Source organism: Ornithorhynchus anatinus, chromosome 4 (assembly GCF_004115215.2).
Source record: "Ornithorhynchus anatinus isolate Pmale09 chromosome 4, mOrnAna1.pri.v4, whole genome shotgun sequence".
NCBI classification, from domain to species: Eukaryota; Metazoa; Chordata; class Mammalia; order Monotremata; family Ornithorhynchidae; genus Ornithorhynchus; species Ornithorhynchus anatinus.
The window spans coordinates 31,015,378-31,035,269 of record NC_041731.1 but is presented as its reverse complement, the minus strand read 5'-3'; the positions used below and the strand labels follow the sequence as shown (position 1 = coordinate 31,035,269).

Genomic DNA, 19,892 nt, shown 5'->3' with positions numbered 1-19,892 from the left:
CTGGCTGCCTGTGCTTTCTCTGCAGCTGCTTTTTGTGTTCCTTCCAAAGCAAGCACCTTTCTTAATGGTTTAGCCGCCTGAAATGTTGAAGTCTTAGCTGGGAGAGGTAACTTAATTTTAGTCAAGTTAGTTTCTCCCCTCCACCAGACCTCTTTTTCAAGTTTTTGAACACGTATGCCTCAAATGTGGTCTCTCTCTCTCCCTTCCCACCAGCTGGAAATGAGCTCTCCCTTGAAGAAGGCAATAGTAAGTGTGAGATGCTGAATCCTGGCCTGCCAACCCCACCAAAATCAGGTACCCGCGCAGACAAGAATCCATTCAATAAGTGTATTCTCTAACCCATATCTGCTCTCTGAGATGAAACTGTCGGGTAAATAGAGGGAAAGTGTGACCTTTAAGAAGTAAGACTCCTACTTCCTGTTTTCCAGCTTCAGAGACGCCTCTGGCCTCAGTGGAGGATTTAGACAGCTCTTCGTGCTGTAGCAGTGGATCCGCTTCCAGCTCCCTGTGCACCCCGCCACGCCTGGTCCCTGGCCACCGCATGTGGGCAAACAAGAACGGACGCCATATACTTGGATTGATTGAGGATTATAATGCTTTGCGCAAGCAGATCTCCGAAGGGCAGAAGCAGTTATCTGAAATGGAAACTCATCTTCTGGGCATCACTGGCCTGAAAAACCAAGAAACTGGATTCAAGGTAAACAGGCTGACACCAGAGGAAAATTAGTCACCTGGTCATTGGGTTAGGATTAAATATTTACAAATTGGGTACCGCTGCATCAGACACGGTAGCAGCTGGTATTGGAGGTAAGTTCTCATTCTTCGTGGATGTATGTTTCTAAGAAATAGATACTTCTAATGTTTGTTTTTTTTCCTGCCAGCGCTGTTATTTTAATCCTGGATTAGTGAAGTTAGGAAGCCCTCTCCTTCTAGACTGTTCCAGACATCGTCATTACAGTTGGGCAGCTTTAACTTTACCTGTTTTTCAAAGAAGTAGGTTCGGTTTGCTCTGCACACACTCAGGCCTACAGCTTGCATTGGAGACAGCTGCCCTTTGTTTACAATGACGTGTCCTCTAGTTAGTGGCATGGCCCTGGGTCAGTTAGAACCCATTCCAAACCTTCATGCTCTTCTAGGGGAGCAGAGGAGGTTCTGATAGAGAAAGACAAATTTTAGCCAGTCTGTTTAGCAAGAGGAGGTTGGGCAACGGGGGAGATGAGAACTCTTCATCCTCAGGTTTCAATCCCACTCAGGCTGAAGCTGGCTGGTAGAAGACACTGTGGCAGATTTTGAACATGGGATAGATAATACATTATGAAAACCAGCGTCCCAGCCCGATTCATATGCTTTCACTCCCAAATCTGACTTGGCTGCCAGCTAAAGAAGCTCTCCGAAGTAGCTTGAATTTTCCCATAACCCATTTAAGATCCCGATAGCATCTTTAGAATTAATCATCTGGCAAGGTATGCCTTGTTTTGTTGGTGTAAAGATAAAAGCAACAAGGTGCCCAATTTGCTGACTACCGTCAAGCCTTACATCTCCAAAGTTTCAAACTACTTAGCAAATTGGATATTTTTGAATGACAGGAGGCTTCTTTTAGATGATAATGCTAAACAAACATTCAAACCAGGTGGGAGGGGAAGGGGGGGGGTGTGTGAGTGTTGTGGGGTGAACAGAGGTGGTGTCCTTACTCCATCATTTCTGCATTTCATTCCCCCCCCCCGGGGATTTTGTGCCTCCTCCCTCATTTTCACATTTATACAGTTTCTCCAGTTTGTTTTTTCATCTGTCAGCCTGGGAAAATGTTTTATAGGGTGCCCTGATAGTCATTTTAGCATTAAATAGAACAGTTTAAAAGGGTCTGCTAAAGGAAGAAACATCTATATTGCTTAAATTGATGTCTGGAGTCATTTGACTTTCAAATGACCAAGGCATGAAATGCAAATAAGGAAGGCAAAAACTTGCCAAGCATTTTCCACGTGTCCTAGAAAATACAGTAAATGCAACCGATTATCAATCACCGTTATTGATTAGATTTAAATCCCTCCAAATTATTTTATAATGTATAATTTAACAGTCTTAGATACCAGTAAATTAGGTTAGCTTCTCCTGGCGCCATACCCTTGTTCATCATATTAAGCCTGAATATCATAGCATGAGGATTTATACCACTAATTAAAGCTTACATTTTCATAATCTTTTGCGGACGAAATATAACATGTTTCTAATCCTCCTATGTAGGTTCCAGACCAGGCATCGCTGAATAGCTTTTCTGCCAGCGTTAACACAGCACAGCAGATATTAGAAGAGGCAGCTCGTTTATTGAAGCTTCTCTGGAGGGTTTCACTTCCCATAAACGGCCACTGTACTCTTCCCTCTAATCAGGTATACTATTTCATGCAGCGACAAAGACATTAATTTTTAAAAGGAAAGCATCTTTCCAGACACAAGTTGGTCACCTGTGAAACACACTAGGGGGATCGAATCCTCTGTACAAGTTCCAGAGTCTTCAGTCAGCATTTCTCCATTGATTGTGTGTGCAAAGCAGATAAGGCAAAATTCCCACTGCTGCTGGCAGAGGGAGATGCTATCCCACAGGCAGGGCCAGGAAAATGTGCATGCACTGGCCTGAATTAGAAATAAAATAGAGTTTACAAATTAAACATGTACAGCCACCCAAACCCCCATTGGTCAGTTCTGTCTGCCTTTAGGGACAAACCAAATAATGCCAAGACCTGAGGATGGGCCCTAAAAGCTGATTTTTCCAAACAGTATTTATATTATAAGCCTTCATTTTCACTGTGCTAGGTGCTACAGGAAGCCACAGACCAACTCTTTGCTCTCCATGAGCTTGCCATTTCCAATGGCCAAAAGTGGCCCACGCATTCACATGATGAATGCCATAGCCTCTTTTACCCTGGGTCACAAAACAAATAAAACATCCACACATTTTAGAATTCATATTTTTGGGATTCCTGTGTCTGCAAGAATCAAAGGGCAAGCAACTCTGTTCCAGCCTTGTCTCATGTCATAAATTCTGAAGTCTCCATGGTAAGAATTAATCAATCAATGGTGTTTTTTTGAGCAGTCACTGTGTGCAGAGCACTGTTTGGGAGAATAGACTTAAGCAGAAGTTCAGTGTCAACTCAGGCATCATGTAGATGAATTCATCTGAGTAACTCAGCTGCCATGTGAACATTACTGTTGGAACACTTTCCCTCTCCATTATTAGTTAATGTTGACCAGAGACAGCTAGGCACTGTTAGAAGACATAGGCCCAGTCATCTTAAGAAGCTGTTTGGAAAGTGTCTGAGAATGTTCTACTCACCCAATCAGAACAAAAAAAATCTTAACTAGGAGGAGGTTTGGATTTTCAGCTCTGTTAATCAGGGCAGGTTTCTTGGAAGGGATTATTTAAAGTGGTCTTGGGAGAAGGAAGTTGTATTCTCCCTTGTCTGAGATACTTACTTAGAATTCATTTCTGCTATAATTTGTGTTTTCCTTGCACAATTTGGATAGAACACAAAGGAAGAATTAGGGAACATTGTTCCCAAAACACAATTGGGTATAATGCAATCTATAAATTGGCACAAGCAAATGCAGTATAGGAAGAAATGGTTGTGTGCAAGGTGCAAGTCAAAGCAGTGATGTTTTGATGCTTGCCAGCCTCTGCCTTGTGGCAGTGTACCCTACAGGACTGTGTTTTGAAAGTTTTACAGTACTTAATACATAAAAATACCAAAGAGTGGCAAGGATGTGTAGCCTTCTGCTAGAGCTAGACATGACATAGGAATTGGAATAGAAAAATATCAGTCATAGTGAAATCTTACAACCACCTACCTGTTAATTTCATTCAAGTCAACCGTTACTGTAGTACAATTTTCCTCTAAAACAAGGTTTTTCAAGAACACAGTTAACATGCTGCAGTATTTTTGCATGTACCCATTTATTCCATTTTTCCATACTCTATTACCACCAACTCTATTTTCCTTGCTGCTCCCTCTGAACATATATATATTATATAGTTTGTTTCCCAGTCAGCCAGTGGTATATATTGAACCCTACTCTGTGCAGAGCACTGCTCTAAGCGCAGGATATAGTGATCTACTGAATGTGAGTGATTCAGGAATGGATATGGAGGGAAGATTAGGAGTTCAGTTTTAATTATTATTATGGTATATGTTAGTGCTTACTATGGGCCAGGCACTGTACTACGCACTGGGGTAGATACAAGCAAATTGGGTTGGGCAGAGATCTGTCCCATGTGGGGCTCAAAATCTCAATCCCCATTTTACAGATGAAGTAACAGAGACATAGAGAAGTAAAGCGACTTGCCCAAGGTCACAGAACAGACAAGTGGCAGAGCTGGGATTAGAACCCATGACCATCTGACTCCCAGGCCCATGCTCTGCTGTGCCATGCAAAGATGCCTGGAAACAGGAGGTCAAGGCTAGTGAGAGATGGTTGGGAATCATCTGCATAGACGTAGTGCCTGAAACCATAAGAGTGAGTGAGTTTAAAGTGAGAAGGATAGGCAGATCCCTGCCCTCAAGGAGCTGGCAATCTAGAAGGAAGACAGGCACTTAAAATGCAAAGAGAAGGAAGTAGTAGAGTATGTAATATCTGTACAGAAGTGCTCTAGGGATGCAGAACATAGGGGATGAGAGGCAGAAGTGGAGCTAGCGGAAGAAATTGTGTTGCTGAAACCAAGTTTAGATAGCTTTTCCAGGAGAGAGGGGTGGTCCAGTGTCAAAGGCGGCCAAGAGGTGAAGGATGATTAGGATAGAGTTGTACCAGTTGGATTTGGCAAGGAGGAGGTCATCAGTGAAATCATGGACATAGTGAAGTAAGAGGGGCAGAAACCAGATTGTAGTGGGTTGAGTAGAAGAAGTAAAGGCACCAACTGTATGCAGACTGTTCAGGAAGTTTGGGCAGGCATGGGAGCACAGAAATGGTGGGATAGCTGGAGGATCCAGGGAAGGCTAACCCTAATTAGATTGTAGCAGGTTGGGGAGAGAAAGTATAGGCACCAGGTATAGACAACTTGTTCGAGGAGTTTGGGCAGGGCATGGGAGCTGGAGGATCCAAAGGAGACATTTTAAGTGAAGGGGAGAGTTAAGCTTGTTAGAGAGCAGATAAATATGGTGGTTAGGGGAAGGGAGAGGGTCAGGAACATAGGTAGAAAGAGTAAATTTTGAAAGCAGATGGGAGATCATGAGAGATGGGTGGGAAAGATGAGGGAGTTTGGAGGTGACATTGGAGAACTCACGCCTGAAATGGTAATGATAATTCCTCCTTGTATTCACTAAAGACTACTGAGTGAATGAATGTAGTTACAAGGTCTTCTCCCAAACCAGTATAGACAGCGAGAAATTTTACATGACATTTTAATGACATTAGAGCTAGCCAACAACCATTTAAATCTCTCCTTCAGCTCTTATAAAATCTAGCAAAGGAAACTTCGAGTGAGTCAGTACATTCCAAGTCAAGAATGATATTGTGCTTTAGTCCTGTTTCTCTGTTGGTTTCAGATTCTCCAAGATGAGGAATATACTTCTCAGAACTGAGAAGCAGCGTGGCCTAGTGAATAGAGATGGGACTGGGAGGTCAGAGGACCTAGGTTCTAATGCCAGCTCTGCCCCTTGTCTGCTGTGTGACTATGGGCAAGTCACTTCACTTCTCTGTGCCTCAGTTACCCCATCTGTAAAATGGGGATTAACTGTGAGCCTCATGTGGGACAATCTGATTACCCTGTATCTACCCCAGCGCTTAGAACAGTGCTCGGCACATAGTAAGCACTTAACAAATACCAACATTATTATTATTATTATTGTTATATGGACTGTGTCCAGCAGCGTGGCTCACTGGAAAGAGCACGGGCTTTGGAGTCAGAGTTCATGGGTTCGAACCCCGGCTCTGCCACTTGTCAACTGTGTGACTTTGGGCAAGTCACTTAACTTCTCGGTGCCTCAGTTACCTCATCTGTAAAATGGGGATTAAGACTGTGAGCCCCACGTGGGACAACCTGATTCCCCTGTGTCTACCCCAGCGCTTAGAACAGTGCTCGGCACATAGTAAGCGCTTAACAAATACCAACATTGATTACCTTGTATCTACTCCAGTACTTAATCCTGTGCCCAGCAAATAGTAAATGCTTCATAAGTACCATGAAAAATCCTTAAGATTACATGTAAATCTTTTTTCCTCTAACGGTCAGATAATGCCCCTAGACCCCAAGGGCCAGCCAGACAACTACCAGAAAGTGAATAGGAGCATGTGAGCCCCAGGTTCACCTCAAAATTTAAGCAATTTCACCTCCATTTCTATCCGAAGGGCTTGTCAGTTCCTCAGGACACTTGGTGTAAAAGTAAGGCAGCCACCAATGTAAGCTGTAGAACATCATGAGATCCCTTCTGGTTTTTTCTGACTGTCCAGTGCCTAAGGCGATCAACTTGGAGATTTTGGACTCTGAAGAAGCAAAAATCCAACCCATTTTTTTTTAAGGCTTTATAGTGTTTTCAAAAACTCAGGAAGTGTGACTTTAAATAGAAACCATGCAGGCCGTTTCTAAAAGAGTCCCAGAACCACGAGGATGGAAATAAGCCCAGAGATTGCCCACCCGGCCTGCTTCTGCCAAGAACTGAATCCAATCCGGTGGTTTTTGAAAAATGCCTTGCTGGGACTGGCTGCACGTTTGTAAAATTAGGCTAATAACGATAACAGATTTCAAGTTGAAGGTATGCAGACTTAAGTTCCACAAACATGACTTTTTCAAAGAGAACTACATTACTTTGATTCCCAGAGGAGTGTCTCTCCTCTTCCTGAAGTTCTCTGGCAGAGGTGCAACTGCAACCGCACAAGTCTCCCCCATTTCCAAAGTCTGAAAGGGAATGAATTTCTGGCCAGTTTTATGGAATCTGAATTTCTCTTGCTGCAACTTTTTAAAGGCTGTTTCATGTTTCTGATGGCATCTTGTGATGCTGGGTTAAAGCTATCGCTATCTCTCTCTGTCAATCTCTATTCTTAAACCTCTCTCTACAGTTTCCTTTTCAACACTTTAATTACTTTCATCCTCTCCACCTCTGTTTCTCACCTCTCGATAGTAATAATATTTATGGTATTTGTTAAGCACTTGCTGAGACTTGTACTAAGCACTGGGCTAGATACAAGAAAATCAGGTAATAATTTCAAATAATCAAAGGCTCAATAGTCTGACAAAGCCCTGGCCTGTGCTTACCACTAACAGTTATTCAGTAAGTGGTATTTATTGAACACTTACTGTATGCAGAGCATTGTACTAAGCATTTGGGAGACTCAGGTAATACACCGAGCCCCTTTCCCTCCTAAGCCTTTATCTGCTTGATACAAAATGCAAATCTATGATTACAGGGAAGAGTTATGTGCCCTGGCAAATATCAGGCATTGATAATTTTGATTTCTTTTACTTTAGCCCATTCTACCACACAGCCTTGCCCACCTCCAGAATTGTAACCATTGTTTCAAATGTATTGAAACAGCGTGCTGTTTTAAGATAAGAAAACAAGAGAATACAAGAGAAGCAGCGTGGCTCAGTGGAAAGAGCACGGGTTGGGGAGTCAGAGATCATGGGTTCAAATCCCGGCTCCGCCGCTTGTTAGCTGTGTGACTTTGGGCAAGTCACAACTTCTCTGGGCCTCAGTTACCTCATCTGTAAAATGGGGATTAAGACTGTGTACCCAACGTGGGACAACCTGATCACCTTGTATCCTCCCCAGTGCTTAGAATGGTGCTTTGCACATAGTAAGCACTTAACAAATACCAACATTATTATTATTATTATTATTGTTAATGTAACCTTGGGCTCACAGAGATTGTTGCATTTAACCATCTTTAACCATCTTGGGCTGCCTTCTGATTAGGAAAACAGTGGCTTTAAAACTCCCTTAGACTCACTCCACTTAATTAGCTTTCATTGGGCAGCAGTGTGGTGTAGTGGATAGAGCATAGGCCTGGGAGTCAGAAGGACCTGGGTTCTCTAATCCTGTCTCCTCCACTTGCCTGCTGTGTGATGTTGGGCAATTTACTTCATTTCTCTGTTCCTCAGTTCTAAAATGGGGATTAAGACTGTGAAGGACAAGTACTATGTCTAACCCAATTATTTTGTATCTATCCCAGTGCTTAGTACCTGGCACATAGTATGGGCCTGGCACATAGTAAATGCATAACAGATACCACTAGAAAAAAAATTGCCCAGGTTATCTGCTGCCTGGATGACTCCAAATCCACCTTGCTAGTCCCGACTGCTCACTGCCTCTGCAATCTTGTATTTCCACAATATCTCAACTGTCATACCAGAAATCTAAGTTCACTATTTCTAAAACTAATGGCATCTTCCTCCCACATCTAGTTTCCCATCATAATTGGCAATACCGCCATCCACCCCATCTCTGACGTCCACTACTTTGGCACATAGTACAATGCTAAGAGCTTAATACAGTGCTATGCACAGAGTAAGCACTCAAATACAATTGATTTGACTGACACTATCCTTGACTACTTCTCTTTCAACCCGCATATTCAGTCACTAAATCAATCAGCTGTATTTACTGTGTGCAAAGCATTGTACTAAATCCTTGGGAGAATACAATATAACAGAATTGGTAGACTCATAGCTCTAGACTGTGAGCTTGTTGTGAGCAGTGAATGTGTCTATTATATTGTACTCTCCCAAATGCTTAGTATAGTGCTCTGCACACAGTAAGCACTCAATAAATACACTTGATTGACTGCCCACAATGAAATCCTGGTAATTTTTCCTTCACAGAATTTCCAGGATTGGTCACTTCCCCTCAGTTCAAACTGCCCCCATGCTGGTCCAGGGACTTGTCATGTCTTGGCCTCACTGGCAGCCCCAGCTTCAATCTCTTCCCTCTCCATTCCATAATTTACTCTGCTGCCTGGATCATCTTTCTAAAATGACATTCTGCCCACATCTCCCCTCTCGACAAAACCTTTCAATCATTACCCCTTCTCCACACCAAGAAAAAAATCCTGACCATTGCCTTTAAGGCCCTTAATCAGCTTTCTTGCCCCTATTTATCTACTCTCTTTTCCCACTACACCACAGCCCATAATCTTCATTCCGCTCAAGGTAACCTCACTATGCCGTCTCACGATCCCATCATGAAACTCTCTCCCCTCACCCCAGTCTTCAAAGACGTTGTGAAATCACATCTCTTTCAGAAACCTTCCCCATTTAATTTCTCTTCTCCCCAAGGCATATCCCTTCACCTACTGCTTTAGCATTTGTGCACATATAAACTTAAGCACTGGTTGATACACATAATCAATTCTCCTTTTTCCTCTAAGTTGTTCAGGGTCTGTCTTCTCTCTTAGATTGTCAGATCCTTGAGGACAAGGATCACTTCTACTAACTCTATGTATTGTCCCAAGTACTTAGTACAGTGCTGTACATACAGTATGTGATCAATAAATACTATAAGGTCACATCTTCTCCAGTTAAGCCCTCTTTCCCCGACTCCCTGTCTCGGGCATTATCTATGCACTTGCATCTGAACCCTTTGGGTACTTGGTATTCAACCCACCCATGGGACTTATTTCTGTATCCATAGTTTATATTAATGTCTGACTGCCCTTCTAGACCTTAAGCTTCTTAAGGGCTGGGAATGTGCTTACCAACTCTCTTGTAATCTCCCAAGTAGTTAGTACAGTGCTCTGCACATGGTAAGTGCTTAGCAAATATAATAATAATAATTATTAATTAGTAGACCAACAGGAAACATTAAAATAGTATAAAAAGGGACTTTTAACCATAGGTAAATGTAGATCAGAGGGATGTGAATGTGTAGTGTTAGGAGTAGGGAATGTATAAGTTAACACTAATAAAAAGATAATACATTTTAAACCATTTACATACCAACACATTTCCATTTTAGGGTGAAGAAATGAAAGCTGAAGTCATCAGGCTGCGTAAGAAAATGTCTGAGCAAGAGAAGAAGCTTCACTGCACCGTCAAAAATCTGCAGCTGAGGAAACATCAGGAGAAAGTCATCTTCGATCAGTGTTAGTAAACATTACCTTTCTGAATGCCCCCAGGATTCTCTGTTCCCAAACCTGTGTCAGGCTCCTCAATTGGAGTTTGCTGCTTTTAGTTTTTCTGGACCTAATCCTTTTACTCCAGCCGAAGTTGCTTTAGAGGCTCTTAATCATTCATTTTGAACATTCCTTTTAGTTCACAGCATTTGTAAAGATTAGGCTCTCCTCCAGCAGGGTTTAAGTTAATTCCTGTTGTCAGCAGAATAGACTCCTGAGTTACTCCGTTTACCTACGTCATTGCCTCTGTCCTGAGGGGATTTTTGACGCTGTACATCCCCTCCCGTGAAAATGGTGTTGCTGCAGTTTCCCATTCAGAAGCCTCATCCTTCCCTGATTACTCCCCGAGCATTTTCATGCAGCACAGAGCTTACTCACACTGCTCCCGCCAAGGAAGGTATCTAAACAGTTTCCTTAGCCTTTGGTGGCCCATGAGAAAGAAACTCAGTCTGGGCAAGAAGAAGTGAGAATATGTCCCCACTGGTCACCTGCTTCAATGGGAATTTAGGTTTATTTCCTGTGTTTTGGAGCAGTGAGACAAAGGTAATTTAAGCTTCAGTGCATCTTCTGGTTCTGCCACCAGTGGGGATGACATTCAGAACCAGGAAACAGGTCTCAGAGGGGTGGATTCTTTTTTTCATTTCTGTAGCATTTGATTTTCAAGGGTTTAAATTAAATCTGTCTTGGTTTCAGAGCCGTTTGGTAATCCAAGCCCCAATCAGGGGTCTGGAACCTGAATTTACAGAATGATTTGTTTGAACCTAGTCTTATCTCTCTTAGTTTTCCCAATCTGTAAAATGGGGAGATTGCTTGGTCCCTTTGCACCCAGGGAAGATTAAGAATGAATCCTAATACCACCTTCTAGGGATTTCAGAGCAAGTCACTTATACTGCCCAATTTGAGGTAACATGTTGAGTTTTACTTACCAGTAAAAAAATCAGACCAGGAGCTAGATGGATAGAAACCATAACAATGATAACAGAAAATCCCTTAGCAAGGTTGTGGATTACGGGCGAAGATAGGATGTACTGGAGAAAATATATCCATAGAGTTGCCTGAATCGGAAACGACTCAAAAGGCATCTGGTAATAATAAAAAATCACGCTTGCTCACCTGTCCCATTGTCTCATCTCCATTCCTCTCCCTTAGGCTAGAAGTCGTAGTCAGAAGGTGGCCCATCCAAATGGGCAAATGTTTGATCCACTGCCTAAGGCCATAGAGTGCCCTTAAGAGAGCTGAGTTTCAGGAGATACTGGAGTATATGTAAATACAAAGAACAATATATTACTCTTCCATTAAAAATGTAAGTCAGATTTTCCTCCCTTATAGAATCTGGGTGGCTCAGATCTTTACCTGTCCCTTATCCTATTTTATATCAAGGAGGTGAGTTGGCATATGGAAAGTTTCCATCATTATTGGTTTGCCCTTGTTAGAACATGTCCCAATGGCTTACCTCATTATTAAACTCTGGGCATGATGGTCAGAGTGCTTTGTAAATGTGAAATTATTGCATTTGAATTTTACCTTGCCTAGGGGTAAAATGCCCATGCCTCTCAACCCTCACAGGCTTCTGGTGTTTCGTAGAAATGTCCGCTTCCAAAACTTTAGCCATCTCATGTACTCATTAAGCCATTTGAGGTGGATTTCATTTTGAGGTTCAAACTAACTTTGGTCTTTGTTAATACAGCAAGGAGGGTGGAGATTTGTGGCCATTTTCAGTGATTGGGGGATTCATTTTCCCAGATCTTACCAAGCAGTTTTAGAACCAGTTTTAAACTTCCTGACCGGGCTTGTAGCAAGATCACTGAAGCACAGGAAGCTGCTAAATTGTATCATTTGTGCTGATCATTAAATCTGAGTGGAAAGAAGGAAAAACTACCATATTAAGTCATTGATCATCCCCCTGCACGATTCTTCTTTCCACTATGAAGCCCAGGGTGCCTGTGAAATTTTGGGCCAAGAGAAAGGCCGTTAATGATCTCCCTCTCTTCTTTCACTGCCACGGAGGCATTTTCTTCGGCTGGAGCAAAGTAAGAGCCCAGGCCACCTTTGATGAGGTTTCAGGACAGATTTTCTAATTGGTGGACTCTCCAGCTTTTAAGCTTTCCCTCTTTTTTGCCACCCCCTGTTTCACTGTCCCCTTTCACCTCCACACAGAGAGGAAATGAAACTTGGAGTGGTCAATTTTGCTACTCATTAACAGTTCTTGGGGAGGTTTGATGATAGAGAGGAGGTGAAAATCTAGGGCCAAAATACCCCTTTTGGGTTATCTCTGGCTCTTCCTGGCTCCTAGCGCCGTGGGTACCAAAGGGCTATTGGGACGTCTCACCAGTCCAAAATCCCGAGGAGGAGAACCAGGAAGCCTTTATACTCCCCCTATCGCTCTCTGGGCCTTACATTTCCCAACTGTGGTGACTGGAAGCAGCAGTCACTTCTCACCCACCAGTAAAGCCCCCGGGGAAGACAGAAACTTCCTTCCCTATCTCCACCCTGCTAAGGAACTGCAGCCCCCACCCTGGAGCTTTTCTTCACCAGTATCCTACTCTCTGTCCTGTGTAGCTCAGGATGCCTGAGGGTACCTGAGTGGGGTTTACCATGATGCCTTCAAAAAGCACAGGTGTGCAGAGGGTGAACTATGAAACTCACATCTGTATGCCCTGCCTGTGCATGTGACCGAAGGGCTTGGACTTCTCAAGGCCATTTTGACTGCATTTACGTCCCCTCACATAGCAAGTGCAAACACACTGGGGAAATTGGAATTAACAAAAAACAATAACCAACTTCCTTTTTTCTTTCTGTTCCCTCTAGCATTTGGTGACTCAGGGTTTCCATCATGGGGTTTATTCCTTATGTAAGGAATGAAGGTTAGGATGAACTAAACAATGTCAGCAAATAGCAACAGACGGGGGTTGCCATCCAAGTGAGCCCATTCCAATGGGAAGAGACAAATGGCTGTGGTAATCCAAGAAGAGGGAGAGCAGGCCTGCAGTTCCCATTCTACCTTCCCCCTCCCTCCACCTGGTGGACAACGACGCCTTCAGCAGAAGTAGGGAGGACTAAAGACTACAGCTTCTGCTGCATGTACCGACTCATCTGGAAGCTGGGTTTTTTTGTTGTTTTTTGTTTGGTTTTATGGTATTTAAGTGCTTAATATGTGCCAGGCACTGTACTAAGTGCTGGGGTAGAGAGAAGTTAATCAGGTTGGACACAGTTCAAGTCCCATATGGGGCTCACAGTTTTAATCCCCAATTTACAAGTGAGGTAACTAAGGCACAGAGAAGTGAAATGACTTCCCCAAAGTCACTCAGCAGATCTGTGACAGAGCCAGGATTAGAACATAGGTCATCTGACTCCCAGATCCATGCTCTTTCCACCAGGACATGCTGCTTCCCATTAGTGAGTAACAAATGGAGAAGTAGCTCCTCTTCTTACCTGACCCGTCCACGGTGGCTTTGCTCTGTGTCGGTGAGTGAGTGGTGAGTGGTCTTCTTCCCAATCCCAGGTCAAACACACTGGGCAGTCTGCTGGACATCATTAAGGTGCTTTCCTCATCCTGCAAAATGTTCATTGAAAGGGCCAATCGCACCAGCTACCTTACAGTATTTTCAGATTTACAAGAGCTATGCTTCTCATAGATAGTACCAGACACGCATCTAACCTGCTAACCTAACCTGCTCTTTCTTTTTCCAGTGGTTTTAACTCATGAAGTCTTAAGGAAGGCCAGAGGAAACCTTGAGGTAAGAGAGCACATACTTGCATTCAAAAGAGTCTTAGAATCCAATGTGTAGGAAAGCTGAACTGGGATCTTGTCTTTAAAATGCTGCTCCTAGAGAATTTGGGGCAGGTACTCTCCCTCTTTCCAAGATGGAAGTCTCCTCTCCTTCTTTCCCCCATTCCCCTGCAGCTATTCATGGCAACCCCATTCAGTTGCCACCATCTTTTCCCACCCCAGAGCAGCATGTGAGTAAGATTCAGGAAGCGTCTCCCTGGCTTATCCATCAGAAGCAGCCAAACACAGCTGAAGCTTCTTCTCCTCTAGTCCCGGGCTGGGAACTGTTCCTTTATCCAGCATTCATTGCTCCCAGTTGGTGCTTGGTTTCAGAATTGGACCCTCCCCACCAGTCTCATTCCAGTAGGGAAGCTGGCAGTGAGTACAGGAGAAGGGGCCTGTAGAGACCATTTTCAGTTTAGAAGAGATAGGAACCCCTTGAGCTGCAGTAAGACTGCTCAATGGCAGTATGTGGGAGAGGCCATTTTCCAATTTGGGTTTTTCAGAGGCAAGTGATCTATTTGTTTTTCTCAGTCACTTTGGGCTTAAAAAACCTCTTTTTTCTTTTTAGCTGAAGCCAGGGATGACTCACTCCGGACCGCTTGTTACCAGCCAACCTGGATTCTGAGAAAAAACTTCAGCTAATAAAGGGCATGGCCTCCCTGCTGGCATCTTTTCTGCACTACTTGTGTTTTTTGCTCTACTTGTGTTTCCTATTTATTGATTGAAAGGCTTTCCCTAATTCATGCCCAGGTGAAGCCATCTCATTTAAATCAGTGAAAAAATAATTTTTAACACTTCTTGCTGTACAGATAAGTGTGGATGTGTTTTGTAAACAGGATTAGAAACTCACCCTATGGTACTAGTTGAGCAAAGTGGTTTAGAAAGACTTCACTTGAGGAGCTCTTTGTGCATATCCCATTTCATTATTTGGAATTCCAGAGAACCACAGCACAAAAGCTCAAACTCGTAAGTGGCTTTTTTTTTCTGAAATATATTAAGTGTCAATATAGCAATGTTGGCTTTTAGGATGGAAGGAGATTTAGAATTAAGTGGCCCTGAAGAGAATTTGAGATAAGCTTTTGGATTTGCTGAGCAAACTTTCTACTACCTGGACTGAAGACGCTAATTAAATTTTACCTTTATTTAAACCTGTGCATTTGAGTATTTGATTTTAACTTCAAAGCCTAGGGAAAAAAAAGTATTGGGGTTGTTCAGGCCAAGAGGGATTTGCAACACTTGGACAAGCCCATTTCCACCTTTTCTCTGCTGGGAAACCCCATAGCACTTTCAAGAAAGTCTGTCCAATCAATGGCATTTATTGAGCACTTACTGTGCAGAGAGCACTGTCCTAAGCCCCTGGGAGCGTAGAGTACAGTGGAGTTGGTAGACACATTCCCTGTCCCAGGAGCTTACGGTTTAGAGTCTGAAAGGAAAAGGACAGGAGAACAATGTATCTGGCTTGGGCTCCTTCGCTAGAGTGAAAGCCTAGGGCTTTGAACCAGAGGACAGAAAAATCCTGCTTGGACCTTTGAATTTCCGGAAAGTCATAGGGCAGAAAGGGCCAAGCAATGATGGGTTGATGCAGTGGGTCTAATACCAGCCGCTGCTTCAACTATCAGCTCTTGCCTCAGCAATTCTGCAGAAAGGGAGATGTTTCTAAGAGGAAACTCAGCCAACCCTCCTCTGCGGTCACTGGATCTCAGCAGAAGATTCCCAACAGAACTTCTAATACCACTCAACTGTTCAAGTCAAAGCACCCGCCAAAATTCAGAGGGAAACCTGAACAGCTCTTGGAAGTTGCTCAATCAGAATCAAGAAAGACTTGGATAAATGCATTGGGTGAGTGGTTCAAGATGGAAAAGTTAGGTGGCCTGTCACAGGGTTGCCCCAACTATTCCTTGGCCAGTCAGGATTCCAGGCTGGATAGACTGTTGGGCTGACCCAGGAATGCCATTTTTAAAGTTCTTGTCAGGGGAATACAGCACTTGTGAGTGTTCCACCCCTGAGTAGGATTGAACTAGTTTGGATTTTGGTGAAAATCAGGCCTGCAGGGTCATTTCCTAATGTAAACTGGAATGAATCACTGGTATTTATTGAGGGTTTACTGTGTGTAGAGCACTGTACTAAGTGGTTGGGGGAGTACAACTGGACAGGATTTAAACAAACTCCCACATGAGGCCTGGGTGGTCACTCAAATAAGTATTATTTGCTCAAAACAACCCATTGTTAATTTAAATTCACATCCCTTTACACTAATGCACTCTCCAAAGCATTTAGCAAGTGCTCTGCATACAGTAAGCCCTCAATAAATACCATTGGTTGATTGGTTGAATAAATAGTTCCCAGCACTTACTCTGTGCAGAGCACTGAACTAAGCGCTTGTGAGAGGACAAAAGAGTTAATAGACATGATGGTGGCTCTCAAGGAACTTGTAGCAAAGTAAAGAATTCGGAGATACAGAAATACTAACCACTTGCTCTGATAACAAGTGCAAAAAACCACAGGATGATACGCTATCTACAGAGAGTTTAAACACATTTCTAAGTAATTTATATTAACATTACTCATTGGTCTTAATGTAAATCCAACCTTAACCAAAACCTTGGTTCCTATTTGGTAGGAAGTAGAGGAGTAGAGCAGCCTGAGAGTTTTGATTTAAGACTGAAATCTCAAAACTTGCAAATAAGAAGTTGGGAACTTGAAAAAAAGCTATATTGTCCTCGCAGAATCTTATAAATGTCAAGTTAATTTTACTAAGCAGCTGAATTATAGACACTCAAAAGATATAATCAAAAATGTTATAAATTTCAACTTTCACAATTAATCATGGTGTGTTTTTGAGTTGGAACACCTGAAACCAACAGCTGTATGCCTATATATAGAATGCCTGTGCCTCATGGTCTTTCTACAACGTTTAAGTGCACCATCTGCAATTTTTTCAATTGCCTTTACTTTCTGGAGATGTTCTGCCAATTTATGTTTCAGTAATCATTAGCCAGACTCCCTGCCTTTGGTTTTGAACCATAAGCTGTGTCAGCAAGCACGTTGCTCAGAGCTTGTGCTATAAAGCTGCTATCTATAAAGTGGGAGCAGCAGTGGCCTAGAAGAAAGCTAATCAGGTTGGAGACAGTCCCTGTCCCACATGGGGCTCACAGTCTTGATCCCCATTTTACAGATGAGGTAACTGAGGCACAGAGAAGTGAAGTGACCTGTCCAAGGTCACACAGCAGACAAGTGGCAGATCTGGGATGAGAACCCAGGACCTTCTGACTTCTAGGCCCGTACTCTATCGCTAGGCCACACTCCTTCTGCCACGTGTGACAGAAGTTTGACCTCGACCAAGTCACTTAACTTCTCTGTGTCTTAGTTACCTCATCTGTAAAATGGGGATTAAGTCTGTGAGCCCCATATGGGACAGGGACTATGTCCAACCTGATTAGATTGTATCTACCATAGCGCTTAGTGCAGTGCCCGGCACACAGTAAGTGTCTGACAAATATGGGGAAAAAAGTGCCAACCTCTTGGGTCTGAATGAAGTGTTTGTCACTGGGTGAGGGTCATGGAGACAATGCCATTAGCTTTCTTCCCCAAAGCAGTTTTGGGCAGAATAGACCACTGAGCTAGCTCTCCCTGCCCCTCAGAGGAGGAAGTGGATCAGAAGAGAGAACTAAGATGGTGGCCCCGTGTCTAACAGCGTGCTTGTAGGACATGATCTCTGTCCCAGCCCTGGGATCTCTGGGGTTCCCTCTGTCCTCACTGGGCTGTGGGACTGGGCCAATGACTGTGGCAACATGTGCATAACTGACCCAAGAGTTGGTGGGGGGACCCAGGCCAATTCTGGGTGACCCACTCCCCCAGTCCAGCGAGAATGAGATGCACTGTGGCCTAGTGGAAAGAGCCTGGGTTCTAATTCTGGCTCCGTCACTTGTTCTGTGAATTTAGGCGTCACTCAGTTTCCTCATCTGTTAAATGGGGATTCGATACCTGTTCTCTTTTCCATTTAGATTGTGAGCCCAATGTGGGGTGGGGACCATGTCTGACCTAATTACCTTGTATCTACCCCAGTGCTTAGAATAGTGCTCCACACAGAGTAAGTGCATAACAAATACCACTATTATGAGTATTATTATGATTGTTACCTCAGTCAGCTTTCCTGCTCTTAACCTACCTCACTGATCTCCTACTACCCCAACCCACATGCTTTGCTCTTCTAAACACCAGAAGCGGCATGACATAGTGGATAAAGCATGGGCCTGGGAGTCACAAAGTCATGCGTTCTAATCCCAGCTCCACCACTTGTCTGCTGTGTGACCTTGGGAAAGTCACTTCACTTCTCTGAGCCTCGGTTCCCTCATCTATAAAATGGGGACAGAGACTATGAGCCCCACATGAGACAGGGACTATGTCCAACTCGATTTGCTTGTATCCACCCCATCGCTTAGTACAGTGCCTGGTACATAGTAAGCGCTTGACAAATTCCATTATTATTATTAACACCAACCTCATTATACCATGACCCTTTCTCACCGCTAACTCTGCTCTTGTTCTCCTTCTAGCTTGGAACCCCCTCCCCCGAATTCATGTGCAACAGATTGCCACTCTCCATATCTACAAAGCTCTACTAAAATCACAGATTTCTCAAGTGGTCTTCTCCAACTAAGACCTCCCTTCTGCATTGTCTTTTTGCTTGGATCTGAACCCTTTAAGTACTTTGATATTCACCCCTCCCTAAACCCACAGCACTTAGCCACATATCCATCTAATTCATTTTAATGTCTGTCTCCCCTTCTAATGGTACTCCCGCTGTGGGCAGGGAATTTGTCTACCATAGCTATTATATTGCAGTCTCCCAAGCACTTAATTCAGTGCTCGACACACAGTAAATGATCAATAAATACTACCGATTGATTGACCTCCTGGGCATGCTCAGAGGCAGAGGGTGAGCCAGCAGGGCGGGTAAATGATTTCAGTGAGGGCCTACTGTGAAGAGAGCACTCTAGAAATAAGAGATGTAGCCCATGGGCCCTCTTACCACCCTCTCCTTTTACCCTCTGACTTGCCCCTCTAACCAAGGGAAACAGTACAGTGCCAAGCTCTTAGTACAGTGCTCTGCACACAGTAAGCTCTCAATAAATATGATAAGTTGGCCCCACTGACTCCTCTGCCGGGAGGAAGTGTGTCAATGGGTAAATGTCCTAAAGCTCACAATTCTACACACCACGTGCCCTGTTGGTGAGAATACATATCCTATTGTTCTTGCCCATTCACATCAAGCAGAGCAGGCAGCATTCTCCCAGGCCTCTGACTTCCCACCAGCTTTGAGTGGAGGTCATCATCATTAACAGTATTTATTGAACACATACGCTATGCTTACTTTAGACTGTAAGCTCTTTGGGGCAAGGAATGTGTCTGTTATATTTTACTCTCCCAAGTACAGTGCTCTACACACAGTAAGCGCTCAATAAATGTGATTGACTGACTGAGTATACTTAGCACTTGGGAAAGGACAATATAACCTAGTTGGTAGATCCATTCCCTGCTCACAACGAGCTTACATCTTACAGTGCTCTGCCCATGGTAAGCACTCAATAAATTAATTGACAAACTATCATAATAATCATTTATAATATATGGCTTATGTGCATCCCCCACCTTGTCTCTGGCTATTCCAGTCAAATTAGGCCAATGTTGCCTCTTTCATAGTACACTGCAAACCAACAAGCAGCACACAAGGTTTCATTAAGCAGCATGACCTAGTGGATAGAGCATGGGACTGGGAGTCAGAAGGACCTGGGTTCTAATCCTTACTCCACCACATCTGCTGTGTGACCTTGGGCAAAGCACTTAACATCTCTGTGCCTCAATTGCCTTAACTGTAAAATAGGGATTAAGACTGTGAGCCCCATGTGAACTGTGTCCAACCTGATTAGCTTGGATCTACCCCAGCTCTTAGTACAGTGCCTGGCACATAGTAACTGCTTTAACAAATACCACAATTATTATCATTATTATTATTATTGTTACACAC

General features: G+C 43.4%; 1 protein-coding gene across 7 annotated transcripts in view; it reads left to right on the top strand.

The window, feature by feature from the left end:
• CDK5RAP2 (CDK5 regulatory subunit associated protein 2) overlaps nt 1–15,016 on the top strand; it is a 139,300-nt gene extending 124,284 nt beyond the window's left edge. For 6 of the 7 annotated variants that reach the window (XM_029062453.2, XM_039911746.1, XM_029062452.2 and 3 more), the window contains 6 exons: nt 214–294; nt 429–697; nt 2,242–2,385; nt 9,936–10,062; nt 13,783–13,829; nt 14,433–15,016. In XM_029062453.2, the coding sequence (XP_028918286.1) occupies nt 214–294; nt 429–697; nt 2,242–2,385; nt 9,936–10,062; nt 13,783–13,829; nt 14,433–14,489 (725 nt within the window). In that variant the 3' untranslated portion in view covers nt 14,490–15,016. Of the gene's footprint in view, nt 1–213; nt 295–428; nt 698–2,241; nt 2,386–9,935; nt 10,063–11,241; nt 11,380–13,782; nt 13,830–14,432 lie in introns of those variants that run through there. The other variant, XM_029062450.2, reaches the window with a different exon arrangement.
• Nucleotides 15,017–19,892: the final 4,876 nt, after the last annotated feature.